This window comes from Tursiops truncatus, chromosome 11 (assembly GCF_011762595.2).
Source record: "Tursiops truncatus isolate mTurTru1 chromosome 11, mTurTru1.mat.Y, whole genome shotgun sequence".
In the NCBI taxonomy this organism is placed as follows: Eukaryota; Metazoa; Chordata; class Mammalia; order Artiodactyla; family Delphinidae; genus Tursiops; species Tursiops truncatus.
The window spans coordinates 17,816,666-17,837,845 of record NC_047044.1 but is presented as its reverse complement, the minus strand read 5'-3'; the positions used below and the strand labels follow the sequence as shown (position 1 = coordinate 17,837,845).

Sequence of the window (21,180 nt, the reverse complement as noted above, 5' to 3'; positions counted from 1 at the left end):
GGCTCCAGGATCATCCACATGGGGCAGGAAATACAACTATGGGGGCCTCAATTCCCTCTCTTTGGCTGGTGGGGCTCAGTGATGGGTCATCTCCTTGTCCAGAGCTTAGCTGCTCTGGCTCTTGCCTGCTACCCCCTGAGCTGCAGCAATCGCTCCTGCACCTGACTCTCTGCACACAGGGTCCCTTTCTCCCACGTGAGATGACTGCTTTTCCTCCCTGGCTTTTGTGCCAGCTCCTTCCTCTGGTAATTGGTGTAGGCCCTACCTGGCCTGGGGTCCTGCCTCGTTCTGGCCAGCTGCCCTCTCCAGGCCTTGGCCGCAGCTCTCGCCATGGCTGGAGCCCTGTGATCTGGGAGCAGACCTCTCAGACACCATCTGCTTCCTCCGTCTCAGGAACAGTGCCTGCCTAGGCTCTCTGCTGTTGAGCTCTGCCTACCTGCTGGCACTCCTCAAAACCCCTTCTCAGACTGCTGCCAATAAGCCCTTGGCCTGAGTTCTCAACTGAGATTAAGGCATCCGTTGGACACGGCCATTTTACACTCCTGGCTGAAAACACTGCACTGTCTGCCACCTCCCAGCACCAGCCCCTCCCTCTCGGACTGACTCCTCAGTGGCCCGTAGTGGCTCAGGAGGGGTAGAAACAGTAGTAATATAATGAAAATGATAGAAGTTAAACAATCTATGACTTACTAAATGCTAACCACGTGCTAGGCATTTCATAAGCGCAGCACTGTCCTTGCTCTGCGTGGCATCAGCACCAATTCCAGTCACCACAGTGTAGTTTAATAACATCAGTCCCCCTACAACACAGTTCAAATCTGTTACCACAGTATATCAACTGAGTAATTGGATAATTACTAACTTTGCTGCTAGCTTTTCAGTCCACAAAATTACTACGCTGATAACAGAGCCACATCAATGATGAGTGACCAATCGTGTCACTTCTTTGACAGTCTGTCCTTGATTGGTCACTGGATAGCTGTTATTCGGCTTATGTACAGACAGCAAAGCATGTAGTTGTGTTGCTTCGTTAATTCCCAGTGAGAAACCCATGTGACATCTACAAAAATGGATAATAGAATTGGCCAACAAAGAGAAACGTTAGCAAAGAAACAAAAAATGATAATAGTGGGAGTGACATTCAAATCAAAGGTAAATGAAGTTAGAGAAGAAATTAGTTGGCCGTGGGATGATACTGTTGCTATTCAACTCTAGCTATGCAGCCAGAAAAATCTAGTAAGGGTGATTTTACGAACATAAATAAGGAAAGTGGTTGTGATGAGAGGGATGGAGATGTTCCAGAGGAAATGACATGGGCAAAAAAATTCATATTAGAGGAACTCTCAAAGGTTATTTTATGATGTTAAAAGTGCAAAGGATAAAATATGGGAAGCTGATCCAAACTTAGAAAGGAGTATGACCATTTTCCAAGGCACAGAAAAGATGCTCACTCCTTACAGTAAGTTATATGGCAAGAAGGTTAAACACTGCTCAGCTGCTCTTGGTAAGTTTTATACCAAAACCAAAACCAAAACAAACCCTAAATATTTAATTTTCATCTTCAATATGTCCAATGTTTTAAATTACAGTAGAACAAATAAACATTAAGTTTACTATTAAGTCTACTATTTTTTTCATTTCTTTAGACATTTAAAACTAACAGTAAGAGAACTTTAAATTTTTTTTTTTTTTTTTTTTTGGCGGTACGCGGGCCTCTCACTGTTGTGGCCCCTCCCACTGCGGAGCACAGGCTCCGGACGCGCAGGCTCAGCGGCCATGGCTCACGGGCCCAGCCGCTCCGCGGCATGTGGGATCTTCCCGGACCGGGGCACAAACCCGTGTCCCCTGCATCGGCAGACGGACTCTCAACCACTGCGCCACCAGGGAAGCCCGAGAACTTTAAATATTTTGACAAAAATTTTTAAAGATCATGAACAAAACAACTGTAATTTTTCCCATTAGTAATTAAGATCGCTTTGCAGGGTTTCAGCTTCCATGGCCATTTTCACAGAACTGCACTCTCATGCAAAGCAAGGACAGCCTGTACTTTGCATATATTATCTCAGTTGATCTTCAAAATAACCTTAAGAAATAGATGCTATTACAATCCCCATTTTATAGACAAAGCATCTGAAGCTCAAAAAAATAAATAATTTGACCAAGACCACACAGCTAGTAAACGGCTATGCCTATTGAATTCTAAATCCCGTGATCTTAACCTCTATGCTATACTAAGATTCCAGGTAAATGATGGTGTTTGATATGGGGGAGCGGGAGTGAAGGAGAGAAAGTGGTGACAGATGAAGGCATCTTCTCTAATGTAACTTCAAAAGGCTAGAGCAGTGCTGTCCAATGAGCTTTCTGTTTTTTAATATATTTTTATAGAATATAAACAATTATATAATCTATGCAATAGACATATATTCAACCCCAGTCCATGTGTAAATCTTCATGTACTTCTGAATCCATCTTTTCTTGATCCTCTAGGATCTTGCTCAGTCAAGTTTCAACCTGCCCTGAGACAGGCCTACTTGGTTAACTCACCAATTCTCATTTCCAACCTTCTTCTCCCTTGCCTGCTTCTCATTACTGAGGCTAAAAACAAACAAACAAAAACACTTTCCTAGACTCCTATAGCCACCCTCCTGCAAGAAGACCCCCACGGTCTGCTCTTCTCTTCTTTCTTTGTGATAGAACCTTGACTATTACCCGAGCACTTGGCCATTCTAAATAAAAACTACATTTCACAAACTTCCTTCAACTAGCTGTGGCCTTGTGACTAAATACTGGCATATGGGATGTAAGCAGAAATACCATGTACAATTCCAGAATGTGTTCTGGAGAGGGGAACATTCCTTTCCCCTACTCTTTCCTGCTGGCTGGAGTGTAGATGCAATAGCTAGAGCTGGAGCAGCCATCTTGGATCATGAGCTGGAAGGACGAATTCCAATCTACAAAGTCTACAAATTCCTGAAGATGCGGTGAAATAGAGCTGCCATGCTGGCTTTGGACCGCCATTTCCAAAGTTCATTTAGATGGGAGAAACATAAACTTTTAAAGCCTATTTCTGTCACTATAGCTAATGTAATCTTAATATACCAAATGTCCCAGTTCTGGCCAGTGAAACCTAAGAGCAAGTATGCTGGGTGGCTTCTGGGCAAGATGCTTTTCCTCCCTGTAAAATGAAAGCCCTATTTCCCCATCCTGGCTGTCCTCCTGCTTCATGCCTTTGGGCATGGTTGTATGGGGACACAATGTCCAAAGGTACAACGACCTTCTTTTGACCATAAAGGAAAAGTCAAGAGAAATTCAGAACTGCTACCTGGAACCGTAACACCACTGAACTGCCAAATTAACCCTAGACCTACCTACCCCAGATTTCTTGTGCAAGATAATTAAGTGCCTTATCATTTAGCCACACTGTGTCAGATATTCTGCTACTTGTAACAAAAAGCATTTCCAAATGACATATTCTTTTGCTATGATTTAAATGTCTGTGTCCCCCTCCAAATTCATATGTTGAGATCCTCACCCCCAAGGTGATGGTGTTAGGAGGTAGGGTCTTTGGTATTTTGGTGCTTAGGTCATAAGAGTGGAGCCCTCATGAATGGGATTAACGCCCTTATAAGAGACCCCAGAGAGCTCCTTCATCCCTTTCACCAGGTAAGGATACAGTGAGAAGTCAACAGTCTGAAACCTACAAGAGTATCTTCAGCAGAATCTGACCATGCTGGCACCCTGATCTTGGACTTTCAGTCTCCAGAACTGTGAGAAGTAAATTTTGGTTGTTTATAAACCACCCAGCCTCTAGTATTGTGTTACAGCAGCCTAAGCAGACTAAGACATCTCTATTGCTTCTTCAGTCTTACCTTTTCAACTGGATCCTTCTTCTGAGCCCACAGTCATGTTCCAAGTCTCATCCTTGGAAAAGAATGAGAAAAGCTTGCTCTGTACACAGCCATTTCTCCCCTCCAGCCACTGTTTTTTCTTTCCTTCTCGGGGCAAGTGTCTGTAAAAAGCAGGCTATACATGTTATCTGTGCGTCCTCACTTGTTATTCATTCTTCGATCTTCTGTGGCTTCCCTCCTCCCACTCCACTGAGTATTTTAATCTAGGCCATTAATAACCTCTTAGTTTGCAGACGTTGCTCCTTTGTCTTTTTCTTTTCTGACCTCTCTATGGCTCTTGGCTTTGATAACCACTTCCACTCTGTGAAAGCCCCTTAGCCTGTGGCTTCTTTGACATCGCCCTCACCCAGTTCCCTTTTGACTTCTCTCGCTATTCGTTCCCCATTTCGTTCACGAGAGCCTCCTGCTGTCTTTACCTCTTAAAAGTTGGTTTCTTCAGGGCGCTATTCTGCCTCATTCTTCTCTTCCCCTTCTACACTCACCTCCTAGGTGGTAACTTCCATTCTTAAAGTTTCAAAGATTGAAGGTAGCTTTCCTGAGAATTGGGGACCTAATCTAGACTCCTCACTTAAGCAGCGTTGAGTCCAAGGTGCTCTGGTAAAATATCTTTCCCATTGGATTAAGCATCCTGTCATGTATTGAACTGTGTCCCCCCCAAAAAACAGATATGTTTAAGTTCTAACCTGTGATTGTGACCTTATTTGAACATAAGGCCTTTGCAGATGTAAACAAGTTAAGGTGAGGCCATTAGGTGGGCCCTCGTCTGATATGACTGGTGAACTTATAAGAAGAGAAGAAACACAGACACACAGGGACAACACCATATGATGATGGAGGCAGAGGTTGGAGTGATGCTGCTACAAGCCACGGAAGGCCTAGGATTGACGGCCACCACCAGAAGCCAGAAAGAGGCAAGGAAGTATTCTTCCCTACAGGTTTCAGAGGGATCATGTCCCTGATTTTGGATTTCTACACTCTAGAACTGTGAGACAACAAATTTCTGTTGTTTTAATCCACCTGGTTTGTGGTACTTTGTTACAGCAGTCTTAGGAAACTAATACAGACCTCCACCACTGTCCTGAAGCTCCTTATCTAAGCAACCAGTTATCACTTGTAATCTCCTTTGTCTTAACATTTTGCCTTCATCTCTCCCTAGTTCAGAGATTTGCAGACTTTCGAATATCATACACCAGTTTTGATTTTTTTAAATTTGAATATCAACATTGGGTTTGCAACTTTTAATTTTACCCTTAGTCTTTTGCTACAAGGACATTAAAAAAAACAAAACAAAACAAAAAAAACTACCACCCACTTACAGTATCAGTCATAAAAGTTAGGACATTTTAACACTAAACTCTCAGAATAAAATATAATTCTTTAAATAAAGTATTTAAAGTTTTATGAAAAACTCATGGCTCTACCCCAACTTTTCCAGTATTGTTTCAGATACCTAAAAACTTTATAACTGAAACATTTAAGAGCCCATGTTATGTATGTGACCAAGAAAAATATCAGTACATAAATATTCATAGCTTTCTTTCTTTGTTTCCAGCCACCTTCCTATTACAATTCCAAATTCTCTTTGACCATATTATGAAACTGGGGAATTAATCAGTGACAGGAAGAACTTGAAAAGCAGGAGCTGGAAAGAATAGTAAGAATTCCTTTTTAAAAGGGAGAGAATTACCTCTCAAAAGGCAGTTTAGATGAACGAGAAGGTGGGAGAGGCATGGTTAGGTTTGAGGGAATTGGGGGAGGAGAGATGAGCTAGGCATACGAGAGAAATTGAAAGTAGTAAGATGAGGGAAATGAAATTTTAGGAAATTTGGCCTACATTATGTGTATTCCCTCTTTGATACCGTCTTTAGAGTGTGAGGTAGGGATTTAAATTGCTTTCATTCCCCGCCCCGACCTCTGCCGCTGGACTTGTATCTCTTTGAGTGTGATTCTGTGTAGGACCAGATCACAAAGCAGCCCGGACTTAACAGGGTTACTTATGACTGTATTTACAGTAAGTATGGTATAGTGGTTAGGGGTTGGGGCTCTGGAATCAGAAGCTCTGCGTTTGAATACTGGCCCTAATTCTGCTGTGTGCCCATGAGAAAATTACTTTACTTTTCTGTGCCTCATTTCCCCATCCACGAAAGGGAAATAACAGTACCCACTTCACTGGATTGTTAGGAGAATCACAAATTAATTCATATAAGGCAAGGAGGACAGTGCTTGTCAATGAAAGACCCTCAAATGTTAGATAGTAATAAAAGATAAATCTATATATAACCTCCCACCTGCTTAAACAAAACAAAACAACTTTCGCGGCTCACCGTTCCTAAACTTCTTGGCATGTCACCCTCCAAATCTGATCTGCCTGACTTGCCTTTGCAGGCTTAGCTCCGACATTCCCTCCGGTGTTCCCAGCCGCGAGTGGCACGCAGCGCTCGCGGCCTCTCCACCATGGTCCAGACTGCCCCCCTCCCCCAGCCTTCAGGGGCATCCTCTACGCCCAGGCTCTCTGCGCGCAGTCACGCCCTCGGCGGAGATGGACTTCCCTCTCCTCTCCCCGCGCTCCTGGCACTTCAAAACCTATACGAGAGCTTTTCCCTTGCTGTGTTGTCATTGTTTAAAGCATCTGTCCCCAACCTTTTTGGCACCAGGGACGGGCTTCGTGGAAGCCAATTTTTCCACGGAATGGGGGGCGGGAATAGTTCAGGCGAAGAGGAAGCCTCGCTCACCTCCTGCTCAGCCCCTGCTGTGTGGCCCCTTTCCTAACAGGCCCGGACAGGTTGCGGTCTGCGGCCTGGGGGTTGGGGACCCCTGTTTTAAAAGGTCTGACTCGCACATCCTAGATGCTCAAAGTGGCCGTAAAGGAAAACGCTGTATCTTCTCCCACAAATAAAAAACTGGAGGCTCTGGATGAGGAGGGGAGACTGGTCGGTAGGAAATTTCCTTCCACCCTAAAATCCCTTGTCCAGGGTGCCAACACCAGCCACGTCACCCGGGGGGGGTGGGGCTCCCTTGCCAGGACCCCCTCTGCTCCCCGCAGCCCTCCATCCTCACCCTGGACGCCCGCGGTCACGTGACCATCACCCTCCTCCGTGGGGTTCCCCTCCTCCCGCGTGCACAGCTGGAGGCGGGTCCCAGCCCTCCTCCCGGAGCAGCGGCGCCGGAGCAGGCGCGGTGCATTGTGGACAGAGGGGCGGGGGTTGGGAAGATGGCGGCTCCCAGCCTCCTCAACTGGAGGCGGGTTTCCTCCTTCACGGGGCCGGTCCCCCGCGCCCGGCACGGACACCGCGCGGTGGCCATCCGGGAGCTGATGATCATCTTTGGAGGGGGCAACGAGGGCATCGCCGACGAGCTGCACGTCTACAACACGGGTAGGCGCGGCGGCGGTTCTTCGGCCCCGCCTGTGGGAGCCGCGGAGGGGGAGGGGAGACGAGGCGGCGGCCGCGGCCCTGACAGCTGTCACCGCCGGGTCACTGCCTCCTCCGGCGGGCGGCGGGGAGCGAGTCTCGGCCGGGTGGCCCCAATCCCGCAGCGTCCCGGGCCGTAGCTCCGTTTCTCCGGGATTGCCGGGGCGGAACCGGCCCCCGTGCGGGGCGCGCCGGCCCTCGGGCAGGCGGTCCCGGACCCCCCCGCCCCAGCCCTGCTGGCGGACGTAGGCGAGAGAGACTGTTTCCATCCGCCTGGGCCTCTTCCCGAAGTCTCGCCCACTCCGGGGCCCCGAGATCCCTCCCTGTCAAAACCCACCTCCAAACCAGAGCTCCTCCGGGCCTTTCCCGTCTTTGCCTGCCTGCCTTCTTTAGGAGGAAGAGAATATAGGGGAGATGAGGAGGGAAAACGAGAGGCCTTCTGGTACTTTCACCCCAAATACAGCCCCGTACCTGGCAGTTGTTAGTCAAGATTCTTACTCCGTTGGTAGCGCTCTTCACTGGCGGGGAAGTGGCTCGTGGGTGATACCGATGCCTGTCTGCATGGTTGGGTGTGTGTGCCCAAGCTCAGCCGTTCAGCGCTCGGGGAGGACTGTCGCCTTGAGCGCCGCTGCACATCAGAAATGCCCCCGGCCGCGGAGGCCCTGACTTTGAGTACCTCCGTGGAACAGAAAGGAGGTTGCAATTTCATTTTTCCCACTTGTCAATGCGCCAGCAGTCCTAAGGAAGCTCTTTTCTTGGTGTAAGGCTAATTAATGAGTTTGAAGTCTATGTCGTGATCAATAACTTTTCTTTGACCAAACAACTTAATTATAGTGGTCATTTAGAAATTAATAAAATGGTGGAGTAGGGGAAACTTTATTTTTTCACCTTCTCCTCCTCCTGGCACCCCAGCATAAAAAAGTCAAAAAGTTAGTCGACAATTTGGTAGACTGTAAAAACCTTGGGTGTGGAATAAGTTAGACCTGGTTTGAATTTTGCTCTGCCAGTTGCTCAAGGATCAACCCTAAAGTTACTGAACCTAAGTGTCAGAGTTTTCACTTGTAAAATAGAGGATGATGCTCCCCAAGTAGGGTTTTTGTTGAGAAATTAAGTGATATAGATCAGGGTTTTCAACAGCAGCATGATTGACATTTGAACCGGATAATTTTGTTTGTTTTAGGGGCTGTCCTATATCCCCAGCCTTTTACCCACTAGTTGCCAGTAACACCCTCCTCCTGCAGTTCTGACAACTGAAATTTTTTTGTTTGTCCCTGGGTGGGCAAGACCATTCCCAATTAAGAACCACTGATATAAATGATTCATATAAAAGTACAGACTCACAGTTTGTGATAACTGTTTATTATAATTGGTTTTAATTTTATTTTGGCAACTAGTTACAAATCAGTGGTTCCTGCCAGCTGTTAGAGGAGACATCCCTCCAGGCTGTGCTGCCCATGGATTTGTCTGTGACGGTACCAGAATATTAGTATTTGGGGGAATGGTTGAATACGGAAGATACAGCAATGAGTTATATGAGTTACAAGTAAGTATATTTCAAATTTATTATCTCAACCTGAAATTTTAATGATATTGCTCATAATTCTTTGAAAGATTGCAAAATGTTTCATTAACATGCTTAAAATAGTGTGAGCTTCGCATTTCATAGCTTCAAAGAAAACATTTCCACTTCACTAAAAAGCCAAAGTTTCCTTTTTTTTCTTTTTTTTTTGCCCGCGCCGTGTGGCATGTGGGATGTGGGATCTTAGTTCCCTGACCAGGGATCAAACCCGTGTCCCCTGCATTGGGAGCGCGGAGTCTTATCCGCTGGACCACCAGGGAAGTCCCAAAGCCAAAGTTTCTAGTGTAAGTCTTTTTCCAATACCCAGTGCAACATTTGTAACATTAAGATACCTGTTACTTAGTCTCAGTTGTACAAGTTATATGTTTGAGCTTTTGTATCTTAGCGCAGTCTTTCTTTAACTTTAGCCTGCAGCAGAAGCACCTGGAGGGTTTGTGAAAACACAGATTGCTGGGCCCCGCCCTTAGAGTTTCTGAATCAGTATTCTCTACAGAGAATTTGCATTCCTTCTGAGTTTCCACCTGCTCCTGCTGGTCTCCAGACCGTACGTTTTTGAAAACTTCTGCCTTAGTTACAGAAATTGTTACCCTCATGCTAATAATCACTTTTTTCCCCTTTCTGGCAGTACATACAAAAGGGGTAACAGTTTCAAATAGCCTTTCTAGATTTTACTCTCTAATAAACCAGACGCAGAGCCCTCTGTGACAGCCCTAACTGACTTTTATTCCTGAACTGTATATTCCCACTTCTGTGATCATAAGGATATCTGGTAATTGGCAGATGTAGGTGAATTATGCCTATTTACAAGCAGTCCATTTAAAAATTTTTTCAAAAATAGTTTTAGATAAAGAAAGCATCCATGGCTAGAGAATAAGTTTTGGAGTTTGGTTTGTTAAGTGATCTTTATGTTGGAGTTCCCTGGTGGTCCAGTGGTTAAGACTCCGCACTTCCACTGCAGGGGGCACAGGTTCGATCCCTGTTTGGGGAACTAAGATCTCAGATGCCATGCAGCGGCCAAGAAAAAAAAAAACTTTTTAATGAGCTTTATGTTTATTTAAAGGTTAAAATATATACCATCCATGGATTACCTAATTTCAAAAAGTGAGAGTACATAAATTACATTTAATCTTAAAGCTATAAATAATGTTGAATTTTTCATTTGGAAAATATTTTATAACTGTTAGTGTTTATTATTATAAGCTTAGTTTGCCATTGTGGAAAGCTGTGAATATGGAAGATTAGACTGAATTTCTATTGGAACACTCATTTTAATTCCTGAAGTTATCTGGTTAACTTGTCATTTGTCCCAAAAGTAGCTTATTGAAGTCTTCTGATCGGATTCAGATTAAAATGTATTGGTATGATGTTACACTATTGACAGTATAGGAGCACTTTCCTGATTTTGTCTGAGAGTATTTATGCTCTTTTTTAGGCAAGTCGTTGGTTATGGAAAAAAGTGAAACCGTATCCTCCTTCTTCTGGTTTACCTCCTTGTCCTCGGCTGGGACATAGCTTCTCTTTATATGGTAACAAATGCTATTTGTTTGGTGGCCTGGCAAATGAAAGTGAAGATTCAAACAATAATGTTCCCAGGTATGCCAACACTTTTTCAGACCAAATGTTTATTTTACGATTTAGATTAAGAACATTTCATTTCTTCCATCTTTAATTATCAAAAGTGATGAAGCTTAGCCATTTTCAATTAAACCTAACAGTGAACAAATTTGTGTCCATTTTGTGTTTTCCTTAGTCCCTGGAGTATATCTGTTTTCAAAACTGCCTTTTCCGATCAGAAATCATCTTATTAAATTGATATTAATATAACTGCTTGTGGCAATATATTTGTATATGTTGAGCCATAATGAATTTTAGTTGTCATAAGCGATAATGAAAAGTAATAAATGGATATTTTCAAATTATATTTCTCTGAGAGTTAGTGACAAAAATCTGAATATAGAATGAAGGCTATCATTTCCATTTTTCTCATAGGAAGCTGTTAAGAGTGGTTCACACAAGCAAGTACTTTCAGAACCAATTCTCTCCTCCTTTTTCCAAACAGAATTAATCACTGCCTCTTTTCTTTTTGCATAATGTTTTGATCACATGGTCATTATAGCATTCAGGATTTGGAGGTTTAGAATCCAAAAGGCTATTTTCTGATTCACTGCTTACCGTGTATGTGTCCTTTAGTGGAAGTAATCTAAGCCTGTTTTCCTTCACTGTGAAATGGGAGTGATTAAATACCTACCTTTCAGTGTCATTGTGATTGCTAAATAAGATTATTGGAATAATTTTCAAAAGACTTTCAAGTTGCCATCAGCAATATCAGTAGTTGTCATCGCCATTATAATGTGTCTTTTTACCTACATTAGACTGATAATAGAGTTAGCTTTTTTTTTCCTCCAGACTTTAAAAAATAACATATACTAAAACTACATGGAAAAATTGGAAACTGGAGAAAAGGAAAAGAATTTATACCACCACACTAATCCAGATACTTTTACTTTTAGCCCATGTCTTTTTTTCATTTTCCATTAAACAATTTTTTTTAGGTACAGACTTGTAAAATTCAAGAAACTAAAAAGTATACGAAGTTCTTTCTCATAGCATCACTGTTCCCCAGCATAGGCAAGAACACATAATTCAGTTTGATGTGTATCTTTTGGAACCTTTTTCATGTAACACATTGTATTAGCTTTTGTTGTGTTAAGGGTAAGCTTCTCAAGTTTATGCTGCTAGAGGGAATAACTAGATACACGTGATACTTTTTAAAACCTTGATTAAAGCTAGCACATTCATTTCTGTTGACATTCCATTGGTCAGAGAAAGCCCTAAAGCCAAGACCTGAGTCATGATGCAAGGATACATGTTCTGCTTTCTGGGAGAGGGGACTTGGGAACCTTAATCTGATTCTACGCAGACATGTATTTTTTTATACAAGTGAGGTCTTTCTTCTTGCTTTATGACTTTGGCTGTTTACTTGTTTGGGTTTTTTGTTTGTTTTTTACTTTTAACAATATATCTTTACATGGCAGTAGATATGGATTGACCTATTTTTTAAAGGCTGAAAAGTAGTCTGAATTATGCAAATTATTTAACCATTCCCCTACAGATGGACATTTAAATATTTCCATTATTTTGCTATTACAGTTTTTGCACATGTATAAATATTTTTGTAGGATTGATACTTATAAATGGAATTGGGGGGGGAGGGTGTTGGTCAAAGGGTACATTTAAGTTTGTTTAGGTACCCCTGAATCAACCTCCAAAGAGATGGAAGTATTTTATACTCCTAATAACTGTGTACGAGAGTGCCTTATACCCTCAGCAATACTGAATCATCTCACTCTTCTTAGTTTTTGCCAACATAATTGGTGAAATACATTTCATGGGTTTATCTTGATTTATTTTTAAACTAGGAATGAGCTTGATTAACAATGCTTATTGGATATTTACAATTACTTTTTTGAAATTGTCTGTTCAGGTCCTTGTTTATTTTTCTATTTTAAAAAGTTGAAGTATATATTATATACCATAAAATTCATCCTTTTTATATGTACAATTCCATGATTTTTAGTAATTTACAGTGTTGTGTAACCATCACCACAATCCAGTTCTAGAACATTTCTATCACTCCAAAAGAAACTTCTTATTCATTTGCAGTCAGTCTGCATTCCCATACCAATCCCCAGGCAACTACCAGTCTACTTTCTGTCTCCGTAGATTAGCCTTTTCTGAACATTTCGTACAAATGTGCTTTTGTGCATTTATCTTCTTTCACTCAGCATAATGTTCTTAAGGTTCAACCATGTTGTAGCATGTATCAAATATTTCTTCCTTTTACTGATGCATAATACTCCATTGTACTGTTATATCACATTTTGTTTATCTGTTCATCAGTTGGTAGACGTTTGGATTGTTTCCAGTTTTGGGCTTTTATGAATAATGCTGTTATGATCATTTGCATACAGGTCTTTCTATGGACATGTATTCATTACTCTTGATTAGATACCTAGTAATAGAATTGCTGAGTCATGTGGGAAATTTATACTTCTTAAGTACTACCAAACTGTTTTCCAAAGTGACTACCATCTTATCTTCCCACCAGCAATGTATAAGTGTTCCAAATTTTCCACATCCTTGTTAACACTTGTTATTGTCTGTCTTTTTTTTTACAGCCAACCTAGTGGGTGTAAGGTGGTATCTTATTATGGTTTTAATTTGCATTTCCCTAATGACCAGTGATGTTGAGCTTCTTTTCATGAGCTTTTTAGCCATTCATATATCTTGTTTGATGAAATTTCTATTCAAATCTCTGTTCATTTGTTAGATACACTTGACCAACAGGCACAAAAAAAGATGCTGAACATTGCTAATTATTAGAGAAATGCAGATCAAAACTGCAATCAGGTACCACCTCACACCAGTCAGAATGGCCATCATTAAAAAGTCTACAAATAGGGCTTCCCTGGTGGCGCAGTGGTTGGGAGTCCGCCTGCCGATGCAGGGGACACGGGTTCGTGCTCCAGTCTGGGAAGATCCCACGTGCCGTGGAGCGGCTGGGCCCATGGGCCATGGCCGTTGAGCCTGCGCATCCAGAGCCTGTGCTCTGCAGCGGGAGAGGCCACAACAGTGAGAGGCCCACATACCGCAAAAAAAAAAAAAAAAAAAGTCTACAAATAATAAATGCTGGAGAGGGTGTGGAAAAAAGGGAACCCTCCTACACTGTTGGTGGGAATGTAAATTGCTGCAGCCACTCTGGAAAACAGTATGGAGGTTTCACAAAAAACTAAAAATAGAGTTGTCATATGGTCCAGCAGTCCCATTCCTGGGCATATATCTGGAAAAAACCATAATTCGAAAAGATACGTACATGCCTGTGTTCATAGCTGCACTATTCACAGTAGCCAAGACATGGAAACAACCTAAATGTCCAAAGACAGATGAATGGATAAAGAAGATGTGGTACACATATACAATGGAATACTACATAGCCATAAAAAAAGAATGAAATAATGCCATTTGCAGCAACATGGATGGACTTAGAGATTATCATACTAAGTGAAGTAAGTCAGAAAGAGAAAGACAAATACCACATGAGATCACTTATATGTGGAATCTAAAATATGACACAAATGAACTTATCTATGAAACAGAAAGAGACTCACAGACATAGAGAACAGACTTGTGGTTGCCAAGGATGGGGGTGTGGGGGAGAGATGGATTGGGAGTTTGAGATTAGCAGATGCAAACTATTATATAGAGAATGGATAAACAACAAGGTTCTACTGTATAGCACAGGGAACTATATTCCATATCCTGTGATAAACCATAATGAAAAGAATATGAAAAAAATGTATATATTTATATGTATAACTGAATCACTTTGCTGTACAGCAGAAATTAACGTAACATTGTAAATCAACTATACTTCAATAAAATAAATCTAAAAATAAAATTTAGTTGCTTGTATTCTTATTATTGAATTATAAGTGTTCTTTATATATTCTGCATACAGGTTTTTTAAAAAATCAAATATGTGATTTGCAAATATTTTCTTCCCATCTGTAGCTTGTCTTTTTATTTTCTTAATGGTATCTTTTGAAGCACAAAGATTTTAATTTTGATAAGTTCAGTTTATCCATTTTTTCTTTTATGGGTCATGCTTTTAGCATCCTTTTTAAGAACTCTTTGCGTGTCTCAAGGTTACAAAGCTTTGTTCCTCTATTTTCTTCTAAAAGTTCTGTAGTTATATCTGTGATTCATTTTGAGGTAATTTTTATGCCTGGGTAAAGTAAGTGTCTAAATTCATTCTTTTACATGTAGATATCCAGTTTTCCCAACACCTTTCATTGAAAAGACTATCCTTTTCCCACTGTATTGTTTTGGCACCTTTATTGAAAATGAATTGACCGTAAATGTAAGGATTTATTTATGGACTCTCAATTCTGTTCCACTGGCCTTATGCCAGTACCACACTGTTTGGATTACTGTAGCTTTATATTATGTTTTGAAATAGGAAGATATAAGTTCTCAAATTTTATTACTCTTTTTTCAAGAATGTTTTAGCTATTCTGAATCCTTTACGTTTCTCTATAAATTTTAGGATCAACTTGCCAATTTCTGCAAAAAGGTCTTCTGGGATTTTGATAGGGATTGTGTTGACTATATAGATCAATTTGTGGACAGTTGCTATCTTATTAGTATTGAGTCTTCCAATCTATGAACATGGAATGTCTCTACATTTATTTAGATCTTCTTTATTGTCAGTCAGCGATATTTTGAGGTTTTCAATGTACAAATCTTGCTCTTATTTTGTTAAATTTATTTCTAACTTTTTATTCTTTTTGATGACATTGTGAATAGATTTGGTTTCTTAATTTCATTTTTGGATTGTTCATTGCTAGCATATAGAAATACATTTGGTCTTTGTATATTGATCTTGTATCCTGTGACCTTGCTGAATTCATTTATTATTTCTAATCATATTTTCATGGATTTTTGTTTTTCTTTTTATTAGTGATTCTTAGGAGTTCTCTATGTAATTTGTTTTATATGTTCCAGATATTTTTTCCCAGGTATTCTGTTTGCTCCCCCCGCTTTTTTAAGGGTTTTCATTTTTGTTTTATCAAGTATGACAATATACTTTTTAATGGCTTTCTGGTTTGTATCCTGCTTATTAGGAAGAATCTCCTGTCCCAAAACTATAAAAATAATTTTTCTATATTTTCTTCTAGTACATTCACAGCTTTGTTTTTGTGTTTAAAATATTAATGCATTTGGAATATATTTCTGTGACTAGTGTGAGGCTTTTTACTTTTTCTTCTGAATGAATTTTCAGTTCTCCCACCATTTATTAAATAAGCCAGTCCCCCCCGACACAATGTGTTGAACTCCCATCTCTGTCATATCTTAATTCTCTTAGAATTGGGTCTTTTTCTAGACTCTCTAGACCAGGGGTTACAAACTACTCTCTGTAGACAAAATTTGGCCTGCTGCCTGTTTTTGCTAGTAAAGTTTCATTGGAACCCAGCCATGTCCATTCATTTACATATTGTCTCTGGCTGCTTTCATATTAAAAGGGCAGAGTTGAGTAGTTGTGACAGAATTTATGGCCTACAAAGCTTAAAATATTTACTATCTAGCTCTTTCCAGAAAAAGTTTGTGAGCTCTTGTTCTAGACTCTCTTCTGTTTCATTAATATATTTACCTTTCTATCTTTAATTGTGATGTTTGCTGTAGGTCTCTAGTATATGCCTTTGATCAGATTAAGGAAGTTCTAAAAAAAAAAGTTATATATATATGAAGTATAGTTGTATAATATTACATAAGTAACAGGTGTACAGTATAGTGATTCACAATTTTTTAAGGTTATACTCCATTTATAATTATAAAATGTTGGCTATATTCTCCGTGTGGTGCAGTATGTCCTTGTAGCTTATTTTATACCTAATGGTTTGTAACCTCTTAATTCCCTACCCCATGTTGTCCCTCCCCCCCTTCCCTCTCTCCACTGCTAACCACAGTTTGTTCTCTATATCTGTGAGTCTGGTTCTTTTTTGTTACATTTACTAGTTTGTTGTATTTTTTGGTTCCATATATATAAGGAAGTTTTCTTAAATCTATAGTTTGCTAATTCATTTTTTCTTTCTTTTTAACCAAAAAATGGATGTTGAGCTTAATTTTTAAAATTTTCCAAATGGAGGAATTCTCTGGTGGTCCAGTGGTTAAGACTTGGGCTTTCACTGCCATGGACCTGGGTTTGATCCCTGGTTGGGGAACTAAGTTTCCACAAGCTGAGTGGTGTGGCCAAAAAAAAGAAAAATTTCAAAATGGAAAGTTTTGTTATTGTTGCTAATATCTAGTTTTATTATATTGAGGTTAAAAAAAATGTGGTCTATAGGATTTCTCCTTTTTAATGATTGTTTTTGTGGTCTATTTCACAGTCATTTTTTGTAATTATTCCATAGTTCTTCATAAAGATTGTAAGTTCTTGACTGTTTGGCTAAAAGGTTCTTTATTAAATCAATGTTTTAAATTATTATTCAAAGCTTTTTTATCCTGTGGGTGTAGGTCATAACTTCTGAATGACATGTTAAAATCTCCCAGTGTGATTGTGAATTTGTGTTTTGTTCCTTACATATATAATTTCAACTTGTGTGTATTATTTTGTTGTAGACTTATCTTATGTAAATAGGACTAACAATTAACTAGTATGCACTGGTATAGCATACTGGCTGGGATTCGTTCTGATCTGTTTAACTCTATGCCATATCAGTTGTTAAATAGTTTTAATATCATCCTGCTATTAATAGCTTATAGTTGGATTTGGGGTTCTTTTGTTTCCCCTGCATACTCCCTATCTCCAAGAGACTTTGTCTTAAAATAAGGACGTTTTTTCCTGCCCTTGTAATTTTATGTTTTCCATCTACTCTGCTTGTTGTTGCTTCTCCACACCCCTTTCCCTGCCTTTGCTAGGTTTCTAAAAATTGTGATGAGATTGAATATTTGTGTATGTGTGTTTATATATTTATATAATTTTTATTTCCTGTTCTGTGAACTGCCTGTTTATATCCTTTTACCTATGTCTATTGTGTGATTGGTCGTTATCTTGATTTCATAGGAGCTCTTTATATTAAGAAAATTCTGTGATGTTTACTAAATTTTTTCTCAGTTTTTCTCTTCTCTTTTGACATTGTTTATAGTTGTTTTTTCCCCCAGCCATCTTATTTCCATAGACTATGCTTTGCTTTTTTTCCTTCTCCTTCCTTTTTCTTGATTTATTGTTTTTCTTTGATTCTTTCTTTCCTGCTAATGATTTGAAAATTATACATGCTAATTCTATGCTTCCCTTAGTTGCTTGGAAATCATCATACACATTTAAACTGAAGATGCCTTGTACTCTTTGGAAATAGATTACTGTCTTTTTCTTTAGCCTTTTTTTGCTTACTCCCTTTTTACATATGTTTCATAGAGTTGTGAATCTTATTCCAGACTACAATAATGTTAAGAAATTAATTTTTTAGTCAGTCTTTCCCAGTGATTATTTAGACCTCACAGCCACGGTTATAAACATCAATTTAAATTTAATTATAAATTACTAGTTTCTTTGCACAACCATTTCTTTTATTCAGTGTATTCTTTCTTGGATTTCTTTTTATTTTTCCTGGATGATCTAGCATCATTTTTTCACAGAACAGTTATATGGCTAAACTGCAGTTGTTGTTTTTTTTGTTTTTTTTTTTGCGGTACGCGGGCCTCTCACTGTTGTGGCCTCTCCTGTTGCGGAGCACAGGCTCCGGACGCGCAGGCTCAGCGGCCATGGCTCACGGGACCAGCTGCTCCACAGCATGTGGGATCTTCCCGGACTGGGGCACGAACCCGTGTCCCCTGCATCGGCAGGTGGACTCTCAACCACTGTGCCACCAGGGAAGCCCTAAATTTTGCAGTTTTATATGTTCTAAAATGTTTAATTTTGCCCTCATATTTGAGTAATAATTTGATTACTCAATTTATTGAGAGATAGATTCTTATAAGTGTCACTTTGCTCAAAACACTGAAAACATCATGTCATAGATGAGAAGCTTCATGCCAATTTCTAGAGTAGAAAAGCTATGTAGGACATTGCTATGACATTATAGAGTGAAAATTTAAAAAGAAAAAAGTTGCAAAGCAATATTTGTAGTATATCTTGCTTATACATATGTGGGTATCCATAGAGAGAGAGGTCTGAAAGGGTATTTACTAATTATTGTCAATAGTAATTGATTGTTCTGGTTATCTAGTACCATGTAATAAACTGCCCCAAAAGTTAGTGATGCAAAATAGCAACCATTTTATTGTGTTCGTGGATTCTGTACATTGGGAATTCATACAGGACACAGCAGTGATGACTAGGCCCTCAGATGGGAAGGCTTCAGTGGTCACTGCCATGTCTGATGCCTCAGCTGAGATCGCTGAAGGATGAACTCAACTGGGACTGTCATCCTGCGTGCCTACTTGTGTCCTCTCCATATGGTGGTTTTGTGACAGTTGGACTTTCAGGGAGGTTCAGGATTCCAAGTGTAAGTGTTCTGTAGTGAAGCTGCATTGGCCTTCTGTGACTGAGCCCCAGAAGTCACATAGTATCATTTCACCACACTCTATTAGTTGACGCAGTCACAACCTGCCTAGCACCAAGGGGAGGGGACATAGACCCTACCTCCTCATGGGAAGAGTGTCAGGGAATTTGCAGCTATGTTTTGAAACCGTCACGGTATTGTCATGGACAAGAGTGCTGGCTAAATGATGGCAGGAATTTTTTTAATCTCTTCTGTTCACTACTGATCCCCACAAGAGTGCCTGGTACATAGTAGTGTTTGATGAATACATGTTGAATGAATGAGTTATGGGGTTTCTGCTCTTCTAATGGCTTTCTGTATTATATGAATAAGCATATGTTATTTTTATAAATAGAAACAAAAAGCAAATAAAAAGTGTATATCATGTTAATGTTTTAATTTCTTTCATTATATCCTAGATATTTAAATGATTTCTATGAGCTGGAGCTACAGCATGGTTCTGGTGTTGTGGGTTGGAGCATTCCAGTGACTAAAGGGATTGTGCCTTCTCCAAGAGAATCCCACACAGCTGTTATATATTGCAGAAGAGATTCAGGAAGTCCTAAAATGTATGTTTTTGGTGGAATGTGTGGTGCTCGCCTTGATGACCTATGGCAACTTGACTTAGGTAAGCTTAAGTTCATTCAGGCTCAGGAATTCATTATGATTGATAAAGGCAAATATAAAAATTGCTTTGAAAAATATTTTTGATTACAGTTTTTATTGAGTTGTACTTGATATGAGTGATTGCTGATCAGTCAAGTTGAACAAATGAATATTTGATTTATGACAGTAACTCTCCTGGGCTCCCTATAAGTCAGGTCACCATATATTCTGGTTTGCCTTGGATGGTCCTGGTTTATGCTTATTGTGCCACGTAATTATCAATAGTACCCCTTTCACTCTGTGAGATGTCCCAGTTGAGGATGATTGAATTTATGTGGTTACTCTGTCTACAGGAAATGTGGCGTTAGTAATGTTACTGCTGGTCAGTGAAAAACCTCCTTGCATAGCTATTTTAAGGGATCGTAGGAATGAATATTTGGAGGGTATGTGTGCTCCCACTTCTGAGTGTCTTCTACACAATATGCTCTTGCTTAAAATGTTAAAATCCTTAATCTGGTTTTAATTCAAAATCAGTAGCACCCTAAATACACCTCTCCATTACAAATACTAACATTCAAGTGTAAATAGATTTCTGTGATTGGCAATTTATGTCAGCTGGAAATGTTTATTTTAAGATGAAATTCAAGTAATGGTTTTGAAACCCTTTGCTTCATTTTTGTAAGTCCTTTTTTTTAAAATTCTGCAAGTTGAAGTAATTTGCTATTATTAGATTAAGTTGCTAATATACTTATTTTTACTTTTAGAAACTATGTCATGGTCAAAACCAGAAACTAAAGGGACAGTGCCACTTCCACGAAGCCTTCATACAGCCAGTGTTATAGGAAATAAGTATGGTGTTTTTCTGTTTTTTAGAGTTCCTTTTTTTTGTCTTTTTAACAAACTTAAGAAAGATAGGTACAAAGAAGAGTGATGCTGCTAATTTCTTAAAAATGATTTAATAATGTTTGATTGTGCTTAGTGAAGATAAAGTAATATGCCCACAGGAGCTAAAATACTTACTGTGCATAAAGTAAGTATTTATTGGGCATAAAGTAATATGCCCATAAGAGACAAAATACTTACCATTTTCTTGTCATGCTGCCTCTTTTACTTCTTCACATTCCTTACAATATCATGCACAGAGTAGGTGTTATATAAGTGTAAGGTAGAGTGTTGTCAAACTGATCTGTCCTCCATCAACAGATTTGACACACATAACTCACTGTTTCTTTTTATATATTTTACATATTTTTCACGTATTGATTTGTACCCAGGTGTGTATGGCAGCGTCTATGCTCAATGATTATACTTTGGATGGTGTTATGGATAGAATGTGGACTCTGTAACCAGATTGCCCGAATTCAGGTCTGAGCTTTGATACTTGTCCTATCTGTTCTGGGGCAAGGAAACTTTATTTGTACCTCAGTTTCCTCAAGTATAAAATGTGGATAATAATAAAACCTCCTTCACAAGACTGTCATGAGGATTGAGTGAATTAATACATATAAAATGCTTCAAACAGTGCCAGGTACATAGAGAGCACTCCGTAAAGGTTAGCTGTTACTATCAACAAGTTC

The 21,180-nt window shown here is 39.8% G+C and overlaps 2 protein-coding genes across 17 annotated transcripts in view; one reads left to right on the top strand and one right to left on the bottom strand.

Annotated features, from left to right (window-relative positions):
- Positions 1–7,035, bottom strand: part of GLT8D2 (glycosyltransferase 8 domain containing 2) — a 58,177-nt gene extending 51,142 nt beyond the window's left edge. Inside the window, exons 1-2 of one of the 9 annotated variants that reach the window (XM_073788262.1) lie at positions 6,966–7,035; positions 3,870–3,921 (exon numbers count right to left, since the gene is read on the bottom strand). The gene's annotated coding sequence lies outside the window, so the exon portion shown is untranslated. Of the gene's footprint in view, positions 1–3,869; positions 4,010–6,232; positions 6,538–6,640; positions 6,890–6,965 lie in introns of those variants that run through there. The other 8 variants (XM_073788261.1, XM_073788267.1, XM_073788266.1 and 5 more) reach the window with 8 other exon arrangements.
- Positions 7,036–7,085: 50 nt separating this feature from the next.
- HCFC2 (host cell factor C2) overlaps positions 7,086–21,180 on the top strand; it is a 60,644-nt gene continuing 46,549 nt past the window's right edge. For 3 of the 8 annotated variants that reach the window (XR_012324223.1, XM_073788250.1, XM_019952459.3), the window contains exons 1-5: positions 7,086–7,282; positions 8,713–8,861; positions 10,330–10,490; positions 19,417–19,625; positions 20,368–20,452. Coding sequence is in view for 6 of the 8 variants with exons in the window: in XM_073788250.1 (XP_073644351.1) it covers positions 7,120–7,282; positions 8,713–8,861; positions 10,330–10,490; positions 19,417–19,625; positions 20,368–20,452 (767 nt within the window). In the remaining 2 variants the exon portion in view is untranslated. Of the gene's footprint in view, positions 7,283–8,712; positions 8,862–10,329; positions 10,491–19,416; positions 19,626–20,367; positions 20,453–20,877; positions 20,969–21,180 lie in introns of those variants that run through there. The other 5 variants (XM_073788251.1, XM_019952456.3, XM_019952458.3 and 2 more) reach the window with 3 other exon arrangements.